The 24838-nt window shown below is 44.2% G+C and overlaps 1 protein-coding gene across 2 annotated transcripts in view; it reads left to right on the top strand.

Moving 5' to 3' along the window:
- Positions 1-24838, top strand: part of TRPM6 (transient receptor potential cation channel subfamily M member 6) — a 730325-nt gene that overhangs the window by 517089 nt on the left and 188398 nt on the right. Inside the window, exons 23-24 of one of the 2 annotated variants that reach the window (XM_078675782.1) lie at positions 2494-2608; positions 9650-9849. In XM_078675782.1, the coding sequence (XP_078531908.1) occupies positions 2494-2608; positions 9650-9849 (315 nt within the window). Of the gene's footprint in view, positions 1-2493; positions 2609-9649; positions 9850-24838 lie in introns of those variants that run through there. The other variant, XR_013607100.1, reaches the window with a different exon arrangement.

The raw sequence follows: 24838 nt of genomic DNA, 5'->3' as shown, positions 1-24838 counted from the left end.
GCAGGCTTTTTACCACTCAATGGAGTGCTCCACATTCCATTGTTCTAAGAGAGTTAATGTGTTGTTCGCAGTCAGCAAATGCTGACAACTGAAAGACAATAGGTGCAAAATATGTTGTATACAGTCAGTGAATGTCGTCTTGTGTAGAGTTGTGCAGAATTATGCAAAATTATGGCACTTTCACAAATTTTGTATAAATAAATAAAACACATGAATTACTGATGTATTTTCAAAATATTAGCAACATTTTTAATAAATTGTGGGGCACAAATCAATAAAACACGTTTTGTGCAAAAAAACTGTATATGTTGCTGAAACGAAAATCTGCACAGCAGCTTTTTTTTTTTACAGCTGAGCATTTCTGCAGAAACTCAAGGTTTTAGGCAGTGTAATTAAAACATTCAAACTTGAGCACTTTCTTTCAATTGCAAAATGATAAAAGCCACCCAGTTATACAAACACATTTTTTTTTCATAACCATGTGGTCCCAAGTTTTTGCTTGACCATTGTAGATCAATTGCTTTTGTTTTTTTATAGCATACCTACAAGTCTCAGATTTTGTTGGCCTAGTTTTGCTGATTACAACAGATTTGTGGTGTCTCAGCACCTTTATTAAGCCAGTGATCTCTTCACTCTAAACCTGGCACAGCACAGACTTGTTCTGGTGTAGTGATGCTACCTCTTTTAAGAATATGTATAAAACATGAGTGCACTCTGTTCCACACTGGTTCCTGTAACACTAGCAGACGGTTGCCAGTTTAGCTTGAGAACAAAGGACCTGATTACAGTTCGGTGGACGTGTTACTGAGTGTGTTTAACATGATGGATATCCCATCTATTGTATTACAAGTGCATTATATCAGGTGCTTGAAATGGAAAAATAGAAGGGTGACCAACCGTCCGTAAATTTTACGGACTGACAGTAATTTGGGCCTCTTGTCCATGAATAATTCTTCCACGAACGCCTTTTGTCCGTAATTTCATACTTTAGAGCAAGCTGCCCCCTGCAAGCAGCCTGGGAGTTCGGTAACTCTCACTGCAGGCGCCAGCTCGTGCACCTGCTGTGATCAGAGGCCTGCAGGAGCCCCTCCCCAACCAGGCTATTGGCCCATTATCATTCTGTATGTTGGCCTAATTATCACATACAGAATGATAATGGGCCAGTGACAGCATTTACTGGGCCACCTCCTGCCACAACCGAGGGCATGGCAAACTGCTTTTGTTAATGGGCTCCTGTCACATAACCATGGTCCAATCTCTGGGGAGGGGTAGAGGTTTCATTTTGACACGTTACCCAGGTGCATCCAATATGCAAATGCAGGTATATAAGTTTCACTCCAACACACAACAGACGCAGTGCAAGGTTATCTCAACCTAAAATAAACTTATTTTGACTTGTGCTTTTGTTGGTTGTTTATTTACTTATGTAGTATTATTGCACAACCTCCTCTGATGTGTCTGTTAAATGTACTTTTATCCCAAGTTTTTGCCTTGAATTCTGACCTCCTGTCCTGAATTCTGACCTTTTATCCTGAATTTATTCACTCACTGTCCTGAATTTACACCCACGCCAGTTGGTCACCCTACAGAGTACAAGGGCCGATCCTCCACTACTGTAGAGGAGTGTTGCCCCACTGCTTTCTCGCAGTGCGAGAAAAAACATAATCTGGTAATAACTTTTGGCTATCACCATTTAATGTTTCTTTCCGCAATGTGGGTGGGTGGGTGAGCGGAGCTGCCTAGGCAGGAGTGATTTGCCCACTCATGAGTACGCAGGACTGGTTTTGTCGGCCCTTTCAGGCCGCCCAAACCAGTCATGCGCACTCTGCACTTCTCCATGCAGGCTGCATTGCAGCCTACATCGAGAACATGCCATCCCCTACAGCCTACAGCCCCTGTCTGGGCGGCATCCTGACCAAGCACAATGCCCCACTGGAGCGTTGTGATTGGCTTGAGGTAGGGGAGGGAGGCTGCCTGCTTCCTGTTCCTGCCAGAGGCAGGATGGCAGGAGCAGTGAAAACGCGGGACACTTGCCCGCAGAAAGGTAGAGTTTTAATTCTTTTTTTATTTTTTATTATTGAACCACTCCTCCCCACGTGATCCCCCCTCCCCGAGCGAACTCGCGCTCACCCTCCTACCCGCGAGCCAATGCCGGACGAGACTGCCAGAGTACCTGCTTGTTTCTGATAACTTCTGATACTCTCCAAATAAAAGTATTATGTTTCTCTTGTGAAGTGCAGGTACTCTCCCTCTCAAAATAAAAAAGTGCCGGTACTCAGTACCAGACAGTAGCACTGATTATATCCAACTTCACCTATAGAACGGCAGACAGAATATCCTTCACGATAGTGACGGAGTAGCGCGTCCTCCAAATGCTACCACAGGCCAAAAGTTAAAGGAGGGATGAAAACTGTAATTAATGTAAGATTTATAGCTGGACATTAAAACTTACAGCATCCAATTGACACACTATTTGCATACTGTTTTTTGTAGCTTGTGCAGAAGACCCTGATTGTCCCCCTGGCTCCTTCCTGACTCCTTTTCTGCAGGCAGTGTACCTCTTCATACAGTATATCATCATGGTCAACTTGCTAATTGCATTCTTTAAGTAAGTACAGAAAAGTTGCAAAATTGAGATTTTCCTTGACTAAACGGTGAATAGCAATATGTTATTAAAGACAAGGACACCGATGTTACCTGCAGTTTCCTTTTAATTGCCATACACACTGAAGCAACTATTACCAATCGTGAACGATGTATCTCAAACACAATTACACAATTCTTTTGATATGGCCTCTTTTAAATGCTGCTTTTGGTTAGCTAAGTGTACTTTACTCGTAGCCTATGCACTCATTTATATTCTATTGTTGCACATATGTAATATATATTTGCTGAATGAGGAGTTTGTTTAGAACCCGGTGGAGTCTTCAGTGGTCCACCAGGGGCCCACCATAGTGAAGGAATGTCCACCCTATTAAAACATCCCTGCTTTCATGGTGGCCTAAAGGTTTGCAGAATAGGTGCTACATTTAAAGTCCTCACCCAACAAGGCTATTTGTACTGGGAAAATAAACTCCCAAAGTAGGAGTCTGTTTTCTTAATATAAAAAAAATAGTATAGCATGCACAGACAGCAGGGAAAATGAGCGACAGTTGCCCCCCTTGAATAAGGTGGGAAGGCCATCATTGTGGTCGGGTGGCCCCCTTGGTGGACAGGACACCAGGTTTATACCAGGAGAGCTAGTGGTGGCTTTTCTGTTATAAACTTTGAACTTTCCTGGTCTCTAAATAGAGCAGGAGAGCTGTGAGTTTGGATGGTGGGCTCTGAATTGTGTAAAATGCTCTCACCACAGCAAGCTCTAATTAAGGTCCTACCTAGGGGGCCGATTATGATTGCGGTGAATCAGCATCCTCCGGGAGGATGCGGATTCACCTCTGCGGTGTTTGTAAAACCCCCCCGCCAGATTAGGATGGCTGGGGGGTCATCGGCAGACGGGGAGACCGTCCGCCGCTTTTCCGCCGCAGTCGCCTTCAGACCGCGGCGGAAAAGCTCTAATATGGTGGCGGTGTCTATCAGACACCGCCAGCCATATTAGGATTAGCCTTGGGACATGCCTTTCCGCGTACGGTCTTTTCTTTGGGGGCCCGTTGCGGGCCCCCAGGGTGAAGGGGGGGTGGGAGTGCACATGGGGGTACCTATGGTATCCCCCTGCATTTGCATGCACAAAGCGGCAGGCACCGCGCGGTGCCTGCCGCTTTGTGCATGCAAATGCACTGCATGCAGTTTTAACATTGCGGCGGGTGCTGCTTCGAGCAGCACCCGCCGCAATGTTAAAAATACAGGATGTGACCGCCAGGTTGGCGGTCACATCCTAATTCGCACGGTGGGACCGCCGCTGCCCCTGCGGAGGGACGCAGGTCCGTCCGCCATCCTAATAGGCCCCTAGGTTTGTAGTTTTATCTGGTTTTATCATTTTATTCATTGTTGCTCTGTATTTTCTCACTGTTTGCTACAGAATTATTTGCTTTTTGCAAACTTCTATTTGACACAATAGGTGTGTATGAATGCATGTGTTATTTGTATGGTGCTAAACTAGCAGTGATTAATCAGGTCCAATCTTCATACACTCTTATTTATCTGACTGTTACATTTCTGATTTTCCAGATCCCCTGACAATAAAGGGTCTTTCCAACATTGCATCTTTCAGACCCCCTCATGAGCTACAATACCTCATTCATGTCTACTTTTTGCCTGTAGTTTCAAGAAGAAAGCATCTGTTTTTGAACTTGCACCTGGAGCCAGACCTAGTCAAGCATCCTTGCTACAAATGAGTACTGGGGTCTTCTATTTCCCTCATCTCTGCTCAGTTCGAATGATTTCAGGAGCTCATTCCAATTCTCAGTTAAGATCAAGTTACCTTACTCATCCAATAGGATTTACATTATAAAGAAACAATTCAGGCTATAAAGGTCGATCACTTCACAATAGCATCCTTTTATCACGAGAGCGACTGTGATGCACACTGTTCCATCTTTGAAAAATAAAAAGGAGAAAAGGAATGCAAGGAATGCAAGGAATGCAAGGAAAGGAATAAAAGTTGAGAATGGGAAGTTGGGATCCTGGGCAGTAGTTTGAAGGAGACAAATGATGTACAATAAATATATATTTTTTAAAGAGATGTAGACCCCCAGCAGATCTACAACATGAAGGGGATGTGCCAGAAATCAGGGAATAGATGAACAGATAGAGTTCAGACAACCGTAGAGCACTGGGCATGTGGTCTAGAGGTCTATTGGTCTGAGGGATAAGTGGGTGAGATGGCACAGGGGATGGACTAGCGGCATGGATTACTGGAATACGCTCAGTGAAGGATGTTGTGAAAAATTGACAGAATTTGGAAGGATGGGGTGGACTCTAGATTGTGTGTTGTAGGGAGGCATTGGGGCAGTAAATAGTGTAGCCATAATGTTGCTTTAATTAATGATTTTTGAGAAGAACTATGTGGCAAAATCATTTGCTCAAACTTAAAAGGCAATTTTCTTTTATTCATTCTTATTTCAGTGTCTGCGTGTGGGGATACGAATGGCTGTCCTTTATAAGTGTCCTACTAGTAGTTGGGAGGGCATAGTAGTAACACCCACTTTATTATAGCCTAATTGCCCGCTGTAGCGTGCTATACCGACTATTAAAGGTCCGCTCCAGCATTAAAGGGAGCGGGACTTTAATGGCCGGTATAGCCCAGCTACGAAGGGCTATAAGGCTAATAGAACATTCTTCTATGTGGATCCCTTGCTCACTTTGCCACTGGATTCAAGCTAGCCTGGCTATGAAGGGTGTTACCCAGAAACCGGTCACAGGATGCTTGTTTCCGGTTCAGGGAAGACCTGGCTTGGCAGTTCGGGCTGGACTGTTCCCATGAGGCACAGGGTCAAGACTGATTTGCACATAGCTGGGTCTGAACTAAGGTGGCGAAGTGAGCTACAGAATGATGATGGGTTCAACCCAGATCTGTGACTGGGGATGAGTGTCTGAAAAGTTTCAGCACATCGTCCATCATCTCCTTGTGTTTGGTTTGTTTGCCCTAAGTTGGCAGGGTATGCCCAGACGTGGGTCCCTTGCTAACTTTGCCACTGGATTCAAGCTAGCCTGGCTGATGACGACTGATTAGCCAGAAACCAGTCCCAGGATGCTTGTTTCCGGTCCAGGGAAGACATGCCTTGGCAGTTCGGGCTGGACTGTTCCCATGAGGCACAGGATCAGCCTGATTTGCATATGGCCATGTCTGAACTGGGGTGGCAGAGTGAGCTAAAGAATGATGATGGATTCAACCCAGATCAGTTGACTGGGGGTGAGTACTCGCAATGTTCAACACTCCGTCCATCATCCCCTTTGGTTTTGCTTTGTGCGCCCTAAGTTAGCAGGGTATGCCCAGACGTGGGTCCCTTGCTCACCTTGCCACTGGATACAAGCTAGCCTGGCTGATGACGGCTGATTAGCCATAAACTGGTCCCAGGATGCTTGTTTCCGGTCCAGGGAAGACATGGCTTGGCAGTACGGGCTGGATTGTTCCCATGAGGCACAGGGTCAGACTGATTTGCATATGGCCATGTCTGAACTGTGGTGGCAGAGTGAGCTAAAGAATGATGATGGATTAAACCCAGATCAGTTGACTGGGGGTGAGTGCTTGCAATGATCAACACTCCGTCCATCATCCCCTTTGGTTTTACCCAGAAACCGGTCCCAGGATGCTTGTTTCAGGTTCAGGGAAGACCTGGCTTGGCAGCTTGTGCTCGACTGTTCCCATGAGGCACAGGGTCAAGACTGATTTGCATATAGCTGGGTCTGGACTGAGGTGGCGAAGTGAGCTAAAGAATGATGATGAATTCAACCCAGATCTGTGACTGGGGTTGACTGTCTGAAAAGTTACAGCACTCCGTCCATCATCTCCTTGTGTTTGCTTTGTTCGCCCTAAGTTGGCAAGGAAAGCCCAGACGTGGGTCCCTTGCTCACTTTGCCACCGGATTCAAGCTAGCCTGGCTGATGAAGGGTGTTACCCAGAAACCGGTCCAAGGATGCTTGTTCCTGGTTCAGGGAAGACCTGGCTTGGCAGTTCGGGCTGGACTGTTCCCATGAGTCACAGGGTCAAGACTTATTTGCATATAGCTGGGTCTGAACTGAGGTGGCGAAGTGAGCTAAAGAATGATGATGGATTCGACCCAGATCTGTGACTAGGAGTGACTGTCTGAATAGTTTCAGCACTCCGTCCATCATCTCCTTGTGTTTGTTTTATTGGAACATTCTGCCACTAGAGAGCAGAATGTTCTAACAAATTATACAAGGGCCTCTCGGAGCCTGAGGGGATTAAAATCCCCTATGGCTCAGAGAGGCCTTTGTTTAAACAACATTGGAATATTGCATTGCGGGCCTTTACCAGCCCGTAGAAGCCCGGAGTACTCCAATGTCTGCAATGGAGTGCTCCACATTCCAATGTTCTAATGCACGTTAAAGTATGTTTTTCGTTATGTGAGAGATCTGCTTTTATCTGATCACTGCATGGAATGAGGTGTACCTGTGTGAGTGGAGGCTGAGCAGTCTGTGCACGTGAGTGCAGTGTTAGCAGTGCACTCATGTGATTGCAGTTAGTGACCAGAGTGCATCTGTATGTGCAAAAGTGTGTCACTATGAGTGCTGGAAGAGGGACTAGAGTGCAGGGTGCGAGAGTAGCCCATGTGAGCGCAGGGTTAGTTGTGTGTAAGTGCAGGGGCGGTTCTGTGTGAGTGCTATATAAGGGATGTGTCAAATGGAGAGGAAGGAGTGTGGTTTGCATACAGGAGTGCAGGGTGAGGGATGTGGGCGTGTGAGTGCAGGTTGAGTGGTGGGCCCCTGTAAGAGCAGGTTGAGCAGTGTATAATTGCTGGATGAAAGTCGTGCTCGTGTGAATACAAGCTGAGCAGTTGTCCTGTGAGTGCACTATGCAGCCACACACGCAATATATATCTGTATTGCCAGTGTTTGTTGAAGTGTGTAATAAGTCAGGGCGTTGAGGAGACTAGGCAATGTTTGAAGCTGTATTGTACAGTAGGCCAGCGAAGAGTCAGATCAGATGGCCCCGGGCCCTGATCCTCGCATGAATGCTTTGAGTCTGTAAATAAACAATTCCGTTGGTTTTTGCTACAAAGTCCAGCGAAACGTGACTTCCACTGTGCCAACGTTTATCCTTTTAGTTTTATTACAGTTTATTTGCCTGGAGTCTGCAACGCAGTCAGGTCATGGATTTGCTGTCAGAGTCCAAAATGGAGGCGTCACCCGAAGGGCAATAATAACACCGCATGGTCTGATTGCGTCCCTTCCAGTGTGTTTCTTTATCTTGGCTCAGCCCGGTAACCTGCCAATTAAAACAAAGTTATTTGTGCCAGAGCAGTTTCGAGAATAAATAAATTAACCATACGCCCTTAGGTAGAAAAGCTTGTATTTCTGAACTGCTCCGGGTAAATCAGATACATACAAATGAAGTAAAGAAGCACGAGGACAGATTATTGATCGTTGTTGAGGGCATTCCAGTCACCTGGCTAAATCAGTGGTTAATTTGTAAAAAAAAAAAAAAAGAGAGTACCGGGGCTCTCGTTAGGAGACAGCTTGCACCAGCTCATTTCTCCTGTTGGGGCCGCCTAACACAAAACCAACTACTAACAATGAAAGTGAGGAGAGGATGTGGCATAATGGCCAGAACTGCCGACTTCAGTTTTGGACGAATCAAGTTCAATCATGGCGTCAGCTCGACACCCTGTGATTCTGGGCAAATCACTTAATCACCCCATGCCTACCATAATTTATGAATGTGTCCTTAACTGGTGCTTATGAAAAACGCCGGTGTTGATGATTAAGTGCACGGTGCTGAGCACTGGAAACCGCCGGCTCGAATTAAGCACTGAAAGTGCTGGAGCGCCCTTCACGAATGCTGCACAGGAGACTATTTAATTTTATGAAGTCCACGCAGAAGAGGATCCTAAGATGCTGAATGGCGAGGCCATTTTTGCGGAATATAGACTGATGGGAGAAAAGTCAAAAGTGTTCAAGAAAACATTGAATATAAAAAGTGTATTTTTTGTATATGAACATCAAAAGATACCACGGTCTGGATTACGAGTGTTCCAGAAGGTGGGGGCTAATTATGCCAGTGGTTAATTTGAGCTAGGGGTTGCAGGTGGTGTCCACGGTGCTCATTTTTTGGAACCAACACTTATTTTTCCTCACAAGACTTTGACCACTAGCAAAGGAGAGAAAAATAACAAAAAGGGAAAGGAAGGAGGAAGGAGGAAGAGAAAGAATAAAATTCAATGGCAAAGGGAGAACATGGGTGAGAATAAGAAATTGCAAGCGTGAGATAAATGGGTAAGGAGTGAATAGTGGTGGATGAAAGGGGACTGAGGCAGAATCAAAACTACTCAGCCTAGATATTCGGCAACCCCGACATTTGGCAGCACCGGCAGCGATCTCATGAGAAGCCTTAGGGCAATAGCACTTATAATTTTGCAAATTAAGGCCTGATTGCCCTGATATAATCTGATATTTAGTGGATGGGAATGTATCAGGTGTGATAAATAGCACCTATTACGGGTTTTCACTTAACAATGGAAAAAATTATGCAGATTTTGGGTCTTTCTGCGTCAAAATCCTCCTCTCCTGGTATCTACCTACCATTTTACACCCATTAAATTTCTGCCGGCTTGGCATGTTGAAATTTAAAAGGAAAAACTTTGGGGGTATTGACTTTTCGCACCTGGTAATAACCGGGTGTAGTAAACTCAGCAACTCTTGTAATTGCGATATCTGCACAAACAGGGATTGCAAAATTACGTGGCACTTGTAATCAAGGCCAAAAGCCACATTTGACCGAGATTAAAGACAAGTTGAGTACCAGTTTATTGTGAGTTTTGTATACTTGTAAATAATTTATCATTGCATTTCTATGAAGAAAAGTACACGTTTGATTCAGGAATAGCATCCTGGAAGTTGTTGGCAGTGGGACTATTTTGTTCAACACAAAAGGAATGTTCAGTACTTTTTCTGAAATCAATATTTTGAACAGTACGCAGTGCTATGTGTGTTTCTTCAGATTTTCTACTATAACCATGTGTTGTCGTTACAGCAATGTATACACAGATCTTAAGGCCATATCACACAAGCTGTGGAAGTACAACCGCTATCGCTACATCATGACTTACTACGAGAAGCCCTGGCTGCCGCCTCCACTCATCCTTCTCAGCCACATTGGCCTGCTCATCGGTCGCCTTTGCCACCATCGCCCTCTTAACGAGGTGGATCAAGAGGAGGGAGATGTTGGTCTAAGTAAGTGACACGCCCATTGTCTTATGTTCGTCAAATTAAGAGACATGCCTCAGTCCTCTAGCATGTCCTAAGTCTCTTGTTTAAAAAGGTTTATAGCTGGGTAGAATTCTATGGAACGAGGTGCATACACTGTAATGATTGGTTCTAAGTAGCACCATATTGCCCCATGTGCATCTTAATATGCGCACTAACTCGCTTTCCCATATTTACAAGATCATTATTCTGCCACTGCTGTGTTTTCCTTTGAGTATATTCTCTTCTTCATTTCATTGTTGCACAAATATTAGATTGACTAGTAAAATCAGTTAATGCTTTGCACAATATGAATAGCGCTGTAGAATTTGCTAGATAGTGCCTATTAAAATGATACCATTTAAATCTACTTACTACTGTTATTGCTTAGTGTGATATAGTTTCTTACATTTTTGAATCTTTGAGATTGCTACATAGTAGTCCATATTGCTACATGCATCTATGATCGTGCTCCTCAAAGCAAGTTACATGGACAACAATTTTGGATAAGAAGGGTTTTGTGATTGCCCATCTCTAAGTAGAAAACATGTGCTTCAACGACTATAAACTGAATATTCTTAAACAATGGACAAATTAATTTCATTGTTAATGGACTGCAGATGAGACAGTTTTATATAACCTATCTGGCATTGATCTGGACATGGGCCAGCACCATGACATAGGTCTTTTTTTTAAACAAACTTTATTGGGTTTTTCAATTTTCAATACTCTTCTACATTATACATCTGATAAACGTGTAGCATCTGTCATGCGGGTTCTGCATATATGACAGTATCACTCTTTTTGGTCAATCCAAGTCGAGACCCCAAATATAGTATACATCATTGCAAGAAATTGTATCAACAACATGCATTTGAATAGTTTAAACTTCGACCCATCAATTCCCCCCCTCCCTGTTCCCACCCACACCCTGGGCTCTGATTATATAAGTTCTAAAGTCACATTTCCATCCCTTTTCAACATCCTGTTTGAGGCAGACCCTCAGGTCGTGTAAGTGTCCTTCCCCTATTACCGTACGTCATCCCTACTCATTTACTATATTTCCACTTGTTGCTGGTGTGGAACATCCAGGATGTCGTCCAGGTTTCTTCCTTTGAAGGCCTCCAGTGTTGTGTCCCACCCTAATGATATTGGATTTTTGCGGAGTCCCCTGGCTGCCTCCCTACGCATGGGTGCGCATTCTGCCCACGCCCACCTGACCAGTTCACTGTGCCAGATATATAGTGAAGGATCTTTGGCTGATTTCCAGCACATGGTGATGGACCTTTTTGCTACTAATAACGTCAAATCTAGAAAACGCAACTGGACCTTTTGCGCTGTTCTGCGTTTACGGAGACACTGTAAACACTCCAACACTGCACCCCTATGGTAAGATGGGTAACTGCCTCAATTAGTTGTGTCACCCTTCCCCAGAACACTCTCAGTCCCGGGCATGCCCAGAGCATATGAGCAGGTCAGCCTCTAGTAACTTACATCTGGGGCAGTGATGGGCGGTGGACGGATACATCCTCTGTAGTCTGTGTGGGGTCAGATAGGCTCTGTGTATAATCATGCATTGTATAAATTTGAACTTTGCATTTCGCTGCATCTTCCATGGGTATTTTAAGATATCTGCCCATTCCGTGTCTGTTAACTCCCTTCCCATATCCACCACCCACTGCGCCCAGAGAGCGCCCAGAGGGCATCAAGGGGGAACCTCACATGCATGCGGACACTCAAGTACAGCCATTCAATGAGGTGGCTCCCCTGTCCATTAAAATATAAAGCTTTAACTAGTTCATGTGTTGGAGGTTCTGCCCGGTTGGGTGACCATTGCTTTTTAACATAGTGCAGTTGCGCAGCATGTGTCACATATAAGGTATTGAGAGCCCCCATGACATAGGTCTTAATCTCTGTTCACATCACAGGTGCCTAGACCCAAAGTTGGACCTACCCTCAGGAAAAGTAGTAACATCTCCAAGATGTGATGAACAACATAACTAGTAGAATCGTAATATCTGTTTGTGCTTGCACTCATGTTTCCACTCTAAAATTAATATGAAGCCTACTGTAGCATCCCATGTGGTAATACCACATTGTTTTTTGGGGACAAATCCTCCATGTCAGCCTGGAAGGCTTTGTCTCCAAAACTGCACAATATCATGAGTTAACATGCTGAAATTAAAGTTATTGCCCTGATTGACCCCAGGCTAGTCTGCCCTGATACCACAACATTGGTGTTCTGTTGAGTACATTCTTCAGCTGTTATACATCTCCTACTTTCTCAGGAAGACTGTGCATTTGGTTGAAGTCATAAACTTTGGTATTGTGCCAGACTGATTCTATGCACCCCCTAAGGATATGTTGGCCTATTGTCCTGCTACCTCACAGTGCCACCATATGTATCCTTAAACCTGAGAAGGTAACAAATGGATTGGGCAACCTCAGAAAATGACAACCCTGACTCCCCAAAGAAACGTGGTAACAGATCTAGAACCTTTTGACTCAGTCACTCATGAATACCAAGCGAGATATACAAGAAATACGCGAAGAGGCGTTTCAATATTATAATAGTAGGGTACTCCTACTATGCGCTCCCTAACCTAGTTACCTAGGGCAGTTGATCTGCCAAAATCCCTTACCGAATGTTCTAACTCTCCATTGCCTGTGGGTGAATGTGCTCAGGTGCCCGTCGTTGTCACAAGTTGGACATCGGGGAAAACAGGAATCAGCTGGACTGAGACTCCGGCAAACAGCGACCTCGCAATGACAGCAGAGTGCTCCTCTGATTTGGACACGGAAATGTGTGTGTGTTTATTTAATTACCACATCCATGCTTCCGTGCTGAGGCCTGAGCCAAGCTGTCATTGTTTATCCCCTTGTGAAAACTGTGTCCCCTATGGACGAACAACAAACAACATTTGCACAATGAACATTTAGGCCTTGTACTAAATGTTCAAGGTGTCGTGATAGTGTGCCTATGAACTGGAAATGTAAGAAATATGGCTTCAGAGAAACTAGTCCTGCACTGTCACACAAGCAAATGTGTATCAAAAGTCATTGTGTAGAAAAGAAGGCAACTTAAGAAACATGTGCATGTAAAATTATAGTCTTTCTTCCCAGCCAAACTTGTGACGTAGCTCCCCCTTGACCTACTTCCGTTGCTGCTTCACTTACATAAGAAAGTGAACACAAGTGTACTGTTTGAAAGTCTGCAACATGCAAGACAAAAATACTGACCAAGCCTGCCCTGCCTTTTACCTTCACAATGCCCATTTGCAGGCATGGCTAGGCCAGAAGGAAACACTATTTGAGAGCCATAGGGAGTGGTAGGTGAGCTGCACAGGACCCTCTCCTACTCCCTGTCATTTTGAGCCGAAGGGAGAGTACATTCATACACATGCCCAGGCGTATATGTGACACCAGGCCTGTGTCTCCCACCACTTAATAACTGAGTCAGATGCAGACTTCCAGGCCTGAGGTAGCTACTCCTCTGGTACCACCTGAATCACTGTAGCCTCTAGTAGTTTGTGCCTTGCTTCCCAAGCTGTTGAATAGGGTAACCTGTGATCATCCCTGAATAAGACAAAGGTACTGAAGGCCTTGACAAACCACCCCAGATATTCTCCAGTATCCTGGGAAAGGACAGGAGCCCCGTGCACCCCAGTATCTCCCAGCAGCCATAGTCAGTCATGGCCAAAAACAGGCTGGGCCTGTTTATTTCCACATCGCACCAAAAATTAAATTAACTTTATCAAACTCCTGTCTTCTCCTGTACGAGGCACTGAAAGCCAAGAATCATCTTTCAGCAAAGCACTCCAGTCACGGAGGGTTGTGTCATGGAACCTGGAACAAATGCTGACATCCATGTTGTTAATATGACTGAACAATCATTCCTGAGTCATGCTCATATCTAACGCTCTACTAAGTCTCTCCATAGCATGAAACTCAAGGTCAGTGCCATGAAAATGGCCAGATACCCGTACTTTGTCTGTATCAGGTTACCTTCAATAGACCAGAAATAGATGCAAGAGATTGTTGGCCTTGTGTAGCGTCCCAAGGGAGTTCTCCATCAAGAAGACAGATTAGCAGCCACTCATCCATCAATGAGCAACTGCTGACTCCTGACTGTTAGTGATCAATGACATTGAGTGGCCATAACCTAACCAACCATTGGTGTACTGTTGTGTAGCTCGAAGCCGAGATTTGACAAAGTACAGTTCTGAAGCAACTTCTACAAATCAAAAATCAGCAAGCTCAGAAATTAACATTCAGAGAATATACTCAGAAAGATGTAACCATAATACACTGGCCCGAGAAGTGATTCACAATTGGCCCAGCAGCAGCTCAACAGCGGTCTCAACTTCAGACTTGCTGATCTGTCGCAGTTCATACACAGTTTTGCAATGGCACTAGAGAGGCTAACAGTGACTGCACATTCAGTGCCACTCAACTGAGGAATGTGCAGATACTAATGTGATTCCAACAGGGATAGTGAAGCTTGAGGCCTATGTACATGTTCCATGTCCTCTTTACGCAATCTTAGACCACAAAGTGGAAATAAGAGCTTGCAATTTCTTCCTGGGGAAATGTGCCTGTATTTGCCTACTTGACAAAGCAGTATATAAGCAAACCAGAGGGACTGCAACGGGATTTTCCTTTTCACCGAGCTATGCCAACCTGACGATGGGTTGATGGGAACCACAGATAGCCTGGGTCTCTGACAATAAGCAATATGTAAAACAAATTATCTTGTGAGTGTGATTCATTGACAATTTATTTATAATTTGGAAAGGAATAGCACGATATTGTGAGACATACTTTAAAATTATCAATAATATTGAAAATTTGAGATTTACCTACGAAAGAAATAATACAAAAGTTACATTTTTGGACACTGAAATATTCATACAAGAAAACATAATACAAATCAGGTGACAAGCAAGAAGCCGACCACAACAAATGCACTTCTTCATGCAGAAAGTTTCTATCCATTAAATCTAAAACGAAGTATTCTGTACTTGTAATTTCTACGCTCAAATAGAAAAAGCTCGCAGGGAGAAGATTTTAAAAACTATAGTCAAGAAGTTGTTAAAAGATTAAAAAATAGGAAATACCAGAGTAAAATAATTTAAGCAGGATTGGAACGGGAAAAGAAAAAAAGTAGACATGTAATAATACAAACTAAGGTCATCGGACAAGAATCAAATATAATTAAAATGATAACTAATTACTCAGCAGAATAATTCAAAATAAAAAAAATATTACAAAACATTGGCACACCATACAGATGGAAACTCTATTGCAAATCAGTTGAGTGAGCATCCCACCATAACCCATGAAAGGGTAAGAAACTTGAGAGACAGACTAGTGTACAGTTGCTTTAGTAGCACAGAAACGAGTGACACCAAATGGTTACTCCAGAGGGGATTTTGGAAATGTTCAAAATGTAAAGCAAATACATTTGATGTGAACATAAAGTAATTCAAATTGGCGCAAGAACAAAAAAGTTAAAATTAAACAAACACATAACCTGCAAAAGTACATTTGTGATCTACATAATTATATTTCCATGTGATCTTATGTATGTGGGGAGTACTACCTGCTCCTTAAAAACTCAAATCCTAGAACACATCTGGGTCATACTAAAAAGAGACCGCGGTTACGCAATGGCTTAACACATGGAACAACATCATGAGAGTGACTGGCGGAAATATATTCCAGTCGATCAAGTAACAAAGGTGGAAAGAGGTGAGACCGAGAGAAAAAACTACACCATATGAAATCAAGGTATATCATTTCCCTTCACACTCTGACCCTGAATGGTATCAATCAAGACGAACAATTATATGTGCATACATAAACAGTCTTTTATAGTTGAAATTATAAAGCAACTAAATAACACTTTTGAAAATTTCATCAGTAAAAAGGACACTCAAAACAGATACCATTAATCTCAAAGCAACTAAATCACATAATTGAAAATCACATAAGCAGAAGAGACAAACAGAACATACAAGCAACAATAGAAATTGTAGCAGCCCAATAGAGGGCAGGATTTATAAATATATGAGGGGAATACAATGTTTCAAAAGCAGCCATTATGAATAAAGGTTTATTTATGTTGAAGAGTCAATGTGGTGATAAAAGAGCACGAGCAACATAAAAACAGTGATCTATTGGAACAATGATGTCAACCTAACAACGGAAACTTGGAAACTAATTTGTGAAATAGAAGAACCTCATCCACAATTCATTTAAAATGTGGCACACATCAGAAATATGAGATACATTGCACTGGAATCAATAAGAGGCAAATGGGAATAAAATATCTACAATACTTGGCCAATAGTTACAACTGGATGAATACAAAGAAAAAGAGCCCAAAAATAAATCACAACATAGAAGCAATGGTACTCATCACTAAGACTCTGCAATACTACATCATCCACAATGCAATATGCAAACATTGATTGAAAACCTCAGCAGACATGAGCAATCATTGCTCCAAATGAACAATTATCTTTTTCACAGGAAGATAACTCTGGTAGCCAAAGAATGATTAAGTTTAAGGCAATGATTTGTTGCCTTTTGCACATAAAAGTGTGCACAGTGATCCATATAAGCACTAATGTTATGGGTAGAATGGGAAATTATGTAACTCACCGTGAAAGCTTAATAATAGTCAGATAGGACAAAAGGTATTCTTGTGAACAAGGTCCAGGAAGACCGAAACGCATTGAGTTTTTAGTGTTGTGTTATGTTGAGGACAGAATAAAGCACAGAAAATGCCCCTATGAGGTCAAATCTCTTGCATAGTGCGATTGGGAGACAGGAGGTGTTTTGATAAGTAATGGCTTGGTTCAGCCATAATCCGGCACCCTCATCTAAATGCACCTCAACGTCCATGGAACCACACATTAATTTCTCCTTTTTTTCATGGAAAGAGGCAATCAAAACCAGAGTTGTGTTGCATACACAATTTATATTGTTCTCTCGTGTACTGCCACGATGCGGTTCGGCTGTGACAAGAGCCTTGTTCACATAGCGGAACACCATATTGAGAGTATTTTTAAAGTGCTCTTGTGCTTCGCCAAACCATAGACATAAAAACATACTAAATAATAACGGATACTCGCTAAACACATTGTAAAAATTCTGGCATAAACATGCACTGCAATCATACCCAAGTGGGCTTATAATCCTTTCTTGCTTAATTTCATCACCTGAAATTTACATGTTTTTTATAGTACCTTCCCTCTCACCACATTATTAATAAAGTGCTACTATAAAAATTGCACCTTTGCTCATAAATAGTTTCTAAAATACTCAATATAAGTCAGTAAGGATTCCATTTGGCAATTATACTTTGCAACTTCATTTTTTTAACACTCCTTCTTTCTTCCCAATTAGTACCTCTCCACACAGGGGTGTCTGCTCTGTAATGGCGGAGGACCAACGCCCCACTGGTCGGAGTCAGTTACAGATAAATAAAATGATAATGAAACAATATCATTTTATTTTTTTATGACTGGCTCTGGCATGCGTGTAGGGAGGGGCGAGGCGGGCCATGACAGACAGTTGGTGGGCAATTAGAAGTGCGCATGGACAGCCGACCAAACAGACACATGCACTTCTATTTCTCCAACCCAAGGGTGCAGGCTACAAGACCGTGTCTGAGCAGCAGAGCAGGCCGCTCAGACCAATCCTGGTGCTGCTCTCATAGAGAGAAGTGTCTGGATTGGCTGGGCAGTCTCTGCCTTCCGAGAGACTGATGGGAGAGCACTGCGGCAGCCGTCGAAGGCAGCAGCACAAGGTACGTTTAAAAAAAATATTATTTTCCTGTCCCTTGTCCTACCCTTCCTCCTGCCCGCCCCTCCTCTGATCTTCCACCTTCATGTTGTGGCGGCTGCCACTGCCTCTCCGTATTATGATTGCACAATCTTTTTTGCCTAGTACTCCAATTTATGACTTATCTTATCTTAATTTATATTCCTTACTGGCTGTGCATAGCTGCTCCTTCCACCTAAAATAGAGGAAATAGACGTGTATCAATGAGTATACATATCTTCCTCCATGTTAAGGCCCTTCGGTGTTTTTTTATATAGTTTGATTGTATATCTTGACTTCAGCCTCCTGAGTTCCTTCTCCAGATTTTCACCCCCGACGCTTCTTGGTACAGAGTCTACAACAAAGTATTCCCTCTATCAGTGCCCCTGTGTATCTATTCAAAATGACAGGCCTCTGGATCATTGTTATCCTTATTCTTTATTACTTAAATATGTTGCACTATTCTCTTATGAACCTGCAAAGTTGTGCTCCCCATATTTCAAATCACAGATACAACGTAAGATGTAAATTACTTGATCCCTATTGCAATTATATTTTCTTTAGATTTTTTGTGGGATCTTGTAAAGATGTGGACTTAAATTCTGTTCTATTCACCCCATACTTGCATGCTTTGTATTTACTGCATTTTCTTAAAACCATGGCGAGCTCCTTGCTAGGTCTACCTACACAGGATCTCTGTACTACTTTGTACCAGACCATATTTGGGTAATTTCGCCCTTGTAAAGCTAACACTAGGTTTTTTTGTGACTATGGGCCTGTTAGAAATGGGATTTCTGGTTGGCTAGGGCATGCGCCTAAGTGAGGCAGAAACCGCCACTCTAGTAAGGGCAAGGGAGTTACACGTTGAAGATAACCCCTGCTCTCCCCCTTGGCACGAGCAGTCAGGCTTATGCCAGAGGCAATGTGTAAAGCGTTTGGGCAACACACTAGGCACATCACAAAATAAACTCCACTCAATGTTATATAACAAATAGCCTTTTATTATCATAAACACATTAGAATCCTAATCACAACACTGTGCCACCTGGCACTAGACAATACTTCACAGGGGATTATATACATGATAGGGCCAATCGGGCCACTGTCAGAACCATAAGGGCAGGTGATAAAACACAACCAGTAACTACTAGTAAAATACTGTACTCCGCATCATCACAAGCAACATAAACACATTATGTCTGCATCACATTAGGCATAAACACATTATGCATCACCATAGGCATAAACACATTATGCATCACATTAGAGCTTTGCACCCTACCAGTACCGCAGGTACTCATCGGCCAACTGGCCTTCCTCGGGGGCCCATCTGGGTCTTCCCCTCAATGCCCTCTGTCCAAAAGTCAGGGCGCTAAATGGGGTGAGGGTGCAACCCACCCTGGTCTCTCCAGGGACCCAAAACAATGCCCTTAACTTTGTAGCTGCCCGCGCTCTCGCGGTGCAGCTGTGTGACCTGGCACCACAGTACCACTCAAGCCCCTCCAACTCTATGGTGGGCCTTCAAAGAAAAAGAATGGCCCCCTTGTTGCAGCTGCTCGTGCTCTTGCAGTGCAGCTGAGTAAATCAGCCTGGGCACCCCTGTGCCTTTGAAGCCCCACTCCAGGACTAAGCAAAATTAAAGTGCCCCCTTTTTGCAGCTGCCCGCGAACTTGCGGTGCAGCTGTGAAGTCAAATAAGCACTGGCACGAACCTCGATCGGCACCAACAATGCCCAATACTTCAGCCCCACTCACCGGGGCTCTTTGTGGACTCCTTGCGGTCTCTGGGGGTAGGAGGCAGACACCAACAGTGTGCCTGGCGGCCCCCATTTGCGTAGCAAAGTCTCTGTCGTCTTTGGGCGTTCACTAGTGCGGGCTAGGCTACCGCCTGATTCTGCTCCACATTACGGCAGTGCGACCCTCCGGGAGCCCCGCCCTACACCAGGCACAGGGTTGCTTGTCTTCTGGTGGCGCAGCGCTGCAATTGGCTGCCTCATCAGCTTCCTTGTCCCCAGCCGGCCATCAGCTTCCTTGACCAGGCCCGCCTTACACCAGGCAGCTTGCCTGACTTCCGGGGATGCCTCTTGTGGTGCAGCACTTCTCGAAGATGCACAAAAATGCAGGGTGGGCTCCCGCTCCGTTTCTGGACCACGGGGGAATCCCCACACCGGGATTTCCTCAGGACACTTCGCAGCCCAGCGCTGCAGGGCTCAAACGCACCTCTCATCCTCTGGAGTCCCCCTCTCTGGGGCTCCAGCAGTAAAGATGAAGCGCTCACGAAGCGCTAGAATCCAAGAGTTATAGAGGGGCCCAGGCAGGCCAGCTCACAGGGCCCTCCAGCAGAAGGGCAGTCCCTCGTGGCGGGTCCTCCTGGGGCCCAGCAAGCAGCACCCAAAAGCAGCACACCAACTTGGGATCACAGCCCCAATATTTATACACCCTTTTCTCTTTGTTCCGCCTTGGCACAGGGCCTGCAGAACCAGTCCCAACAGGTTCTGGAGGGCACTGAAGTACTTTATTTACAGTGATTCTACTCCTCTTTTTCAGGTGGGGGCTCGGTCCTCAGACACACCACCGGTGGGTGGAGCCAGCATTCAACCAGGCAGGCACAGACCTATTCAGGGTCAGGGACTTTTCCTTCCACTACTCCAAATGCAGATCTGCCCATTCAGCCTAGTGCTGACTCACCCAGCCCCTCTGGAGCCACATGCTTCACCAGCCCATGTCACGCCAGAGCCAGACCTGCAATACACATCAGGCAGGCAGAGACACATAGCACACAGAAACGCCAACTTCTAAAAGTGGCATTTCTAAAATAGTGATAATAAATCTGCGCATACCATTACGCAGCATTTATTATTACTATTCCAAACATACCAGACTTGATGACGCTGCTCCTCTCATATCAGGAATTACCACTGAAACACTTATCAGGGAATGCCCAATGCCTTCCTATGAGAGGGCATCCTCACAGCAGTGAGAAACCAAAATGGCTGTTTGTCACTACCAGGACATCTCACACCTTTTACCTACAATGCACCCTGCCCATAGGCTTAGCTAGGGCCTACCTTAGGGGTGACTGACATACAATAAAAGGGGGTGTCACAGACGTGGCACGCACTTTATGTGCCACGTCACAGCGGCAGTAAACTGCGCGCACAAGCCCTGCAATGGCAGAGGCCCGAGACAGGTTTGAAAGGCTACTTTGGTGGGTGGGTCAATCAGCGCTGCAAGCCCACCAGTAGCATTTAATTTACTGGCCCTAGGTATCTGAGATACCACTTTACAAGGGACTGACAGGTAAATTAAATATGCCAAACAGGTGTAGACCAATCTTACCATGTTTACCACAGAGAGCACATGCACTATACACTGGCTGCAGTGCTAAAGTGCACAGATGGCTAAAACAACCAATACCAGGTCAGAAAAAAGACTAGGAGGAAGGCAAAAAGTTCAGGGATGACCCTGCAAAAATGTCCAAGTCCAACAGGCTCCAATTACCGAATCATTTCTATCAAATGCCAGTATTTTTGTAACATTTTGCACATTGCCCCAAGCTCACTATTGTAGGTGGACACCAGACTAGGACTCATGACCTTAGATGGCTCATTTCTTTTTGTCTTCTGTTTGTTGAACACAACTGCCTCACGTTCTCCTAGATTTTCTTTTTTAATGGCATCTATATCTGAAGCTATGAAGTTTCCTCTCTCCCTAAATCGAGTTTTTAGTTCCTCTTGCACCAAATAGGCCTCCTCTTCTCACTACAGTTTCTCCTCACTCACGAGTTTTCACCATATGGTATGGTTTTTTTTTATATAGGGTGGAAGCTCGCAGCATGGAGAACTGTATTTCCAGCTGTTGGGTTTCTATACAATTTGCTTTCTGATTTGTTATCTTTGACATAAGCTCACAGGAAGTGACCTCCTATTTACTTATGCAAAAAGAACAATTTTTTTCTCACCACACCACCCTAGTTTGGAGCCAGCCATATGCAAATCAGTTTTCAACATGTGAGCAGTCCAGCCTGAGCTGGCAGGCCAGGTCCTCCCTGGACTGTACATAGGCATCTCAGGACCTGTTATGGGGTATCACCCCATATCAGCCTGGGTAGCCTAAATCCAGTGACATGACGAGCACAGGACCCACGTCTGGGCATCCCCGTCCCCTTGGAGTGCCAAATGCAAAGAGAACAGTTGATGGACGGAATGCTGAACAATGTCAAAAGTTCACCAACAATACTGAGAGCAGGTCCTAAATCCACAATTTTGTTTGCTCACAATGCCACCCTAGTTTGGACCCAGCCATATGCAAACCAGTCTTGATCCTGCTCTGCTCCCCATGGGAATAAAGTTTTCATAGGAAGAGCTTTTTATGTATTGCCAATGACTTTGGCTCCGCTTGACGAACCATTTTCAAGAACATTTTCAAAATGTATACATTTTAGCTGTTGTGTTGAAAGTTTCGGGGTGATCTGTCAAGCGGGGGCTGAGGAAAAAGGGGGGGCCCAAAACGTGTTTCCCTATGCATTTTCCCATAGGAATTTTTAACAGAACTACAGCCCAAACAGCTGAAGGGAATTGCACCAAATTTGCCAACAAGCTAGATGTTGGTCCAGAAAGCATGCTTTTTAGGTCTTGCATGAGCCAATGCGCTTGCGCATTACTCCGGCGAGATTATAGTAAGGGGAAAAGAACAGTCTACCAAAACGGCGGATTAGACACAGTTCATGTGATCTATGCGCGTGCACAAACCAGCCACGTCACACACCACCATTTGTCTGTGCCTCGCATCAGACTTCAAAGGCTGCCGCCCCCCCAATCAGACTTCAAAGGCTGCCGCTCCCCCGTCCCCCGCATCAGACTTCAAAGGAATGTGCTCCCGCTCCCCCGCCCCCCGCCACAGCAATGCAGAGAGCTTGTTTTGCTTGTGTGCTTGCATCTTCCTTCCTTAGCCTTGGGTGTTTTCCGTGTTCTCCCATTCAGTGCCTTCTCAACCCTGTACTTGATTGCTGTCCAAGCCCCAGCCCTAGTTGCCTCTATCATTATACACTGTCCTTGTGTTGTCCTATTTCCCCTTGCTTTTTCCCGGCTCCATCCTTCTGTGCTTTGAAACTGAACGCGCTTTGTAGCACTCAACCCTGCGTGTTCCTAGCTTCAGTCTCTGTGCTGCTGCACCACATCACTCAGGGACACCACCACATCACTCAGGGGCACCACCACATCACTCAGGGACACCACCACATCACGCAGGGACACCATCACATCACTCAGGAGCACCACTCGGGGGCACCACCACATCACTCAGGGACACCACCACATCACTCAGGAACACCGCCGCATCACTCAGGGGCACCACCACATCACTCAGGGACTCCACCACATCACTCAGGGGCACCAATACATCACTCAGGGGCACCACCACATCACTCAGGGGCACCACCACATCACTCAGGTACACCACCACATCTCTCAGCCCAACTACATTATCACTCAGCACCACAACAGCACTGTCCTTGCTTGCTACCAATAAGCATTGCCATAGCCAATAGGACTCGCATTAGGAAAGTGTAAGCTATTGGCTTTGTGAATAACAATGCTATTAATTTATATATTTTCAAAGCGAACACATATTAAAAGAAAATTGTCATTTACAATACCAATAGCTCACACTTTCCTAGTGCGAGACCTATTGCATTGTAAATGCTTGTTGTGCTTTGGTATAAATCCGCTTAGTAGTTTTAGAGATATTCAAGGTTAAAAAAAATATAGCTATGTAGGGACATGGATCCTTGCAGTGGACTCACGGATCCACAGTCCCCGTGTTGAAATTTTATTGGCTACCAACACTTCAACCATGGAATAATGTGACAGAGTGTGCAGTGGAACTATGTGGATAGTAATTAAGTGGTATTGAGTGTACTGGAATTATGTGGAGTGGGATTGTGTGTCATGGAGTGGAATTATGTGGAATGGTATTTTGTGTTGTGGAGTGTTATGTAGTGGAGTTTACTTCTGTGGTGTCTGTTGAATTTTGTGGCATGATGTGGGATTTTGTGGTGTGGACTGGATGTATGTGGTGTGTTGTGTAATTGTGTTGCTGAGTTGAATTATGTGGTTTGTTGATGGATTATGTGGTGTGGAGTGGAAATGTGTAGAGGTGAATTGTGTGGCATATAAGTGTGTGGCGTTGAGTGAAAAATATGTTGAGTGGCATTATGTGGCATGGTGTGGAGTGTATTTATGTGGAGTGTTGCTATGTGGCATACACTGGATTTATGTGGAGTGTATTTATGTGGTATGGAGTTGAGTGTAATTATGTGGTGTTGAATTATGTGGCGTTGTGAGCTGTAATGTGCAGTGTAATTATGTTGTGTGGTAAATTGTGTGGGGCTGAATTGTGGAATTGTGTGGCGTTGTGTGGAATTATGTGGCATGGTATGGTGTATAATTGTGTGGAGTGTAATTATGTAGAGTGTTGTGGAGTTGTAGTGTGTGGAGTGTAATGATGTGTTTTGGAATTGAGTGTAACTATGTGGCATGAAGTGAAATTATGTAGGTTGAAGTGGAATTATGTGTATTTGAATTGTTTGCAGTTGAATGTTGTTGTGTAAAGTGTACTTATGTGATTTGGAGTGATATTAATTTGCTTGGCGTGCTATTATATGTTGGGGAATTAGGATTTTAATTATGTGGCATGGATTGTTGTGGAGTGGAATTATGTATAGTTGAATTGTGTGGCATGGAATTATGAGATGTTCAAATGTGCTGTGTGTGGTAGAATTATGTGGTGTGGATTTGGATGAGCCGTGCACACCCTGTCTTTTATGTTATGGGGTATAAAGTTGTTGATTGTCTCTTTACGTTTGTAAAATAAATCCAGGCTGTTTTTTATAATATATGTCTCTATTCACCACATTTACATGTTTCCAAAAGCTGAAGCTTATTAATATGTGACAAGGGACTTGTATAAATATAGTGAACAATTACATGTATTTGGGATTCTCACTTCTTGTGAGCGAAGTGAACACTGTTGAAGATTGTTTCGGTGGTTAAATGAAAACAGGTCACCAAAAATTGGAACACCACATGTTTATTCAAAATGCTCATTGTGCGCTATAAGTAGGGCGGTCACCTGACTAATATGTTCTT

Source organism: Lissotriton helveticus, chromosome 2_1 (assembly GCF_964261635.1).
Source record: "Lissotriton helveticus chromosome 2_1, aLisHel1.1, whole genome shotgun sequence".
Classification (NCBI taxonomy): domain Eukaryota; kingdom Metazoa; phylum Chordata; class Amphibia; order Caudata; family Salamandridae; genus Lissotriton; species Lissotriton helveticus.
Note: the sequence above shows the minus strand (reverse complement) of the source record. Positions and strands in the feature narration are given on the sequence as shown.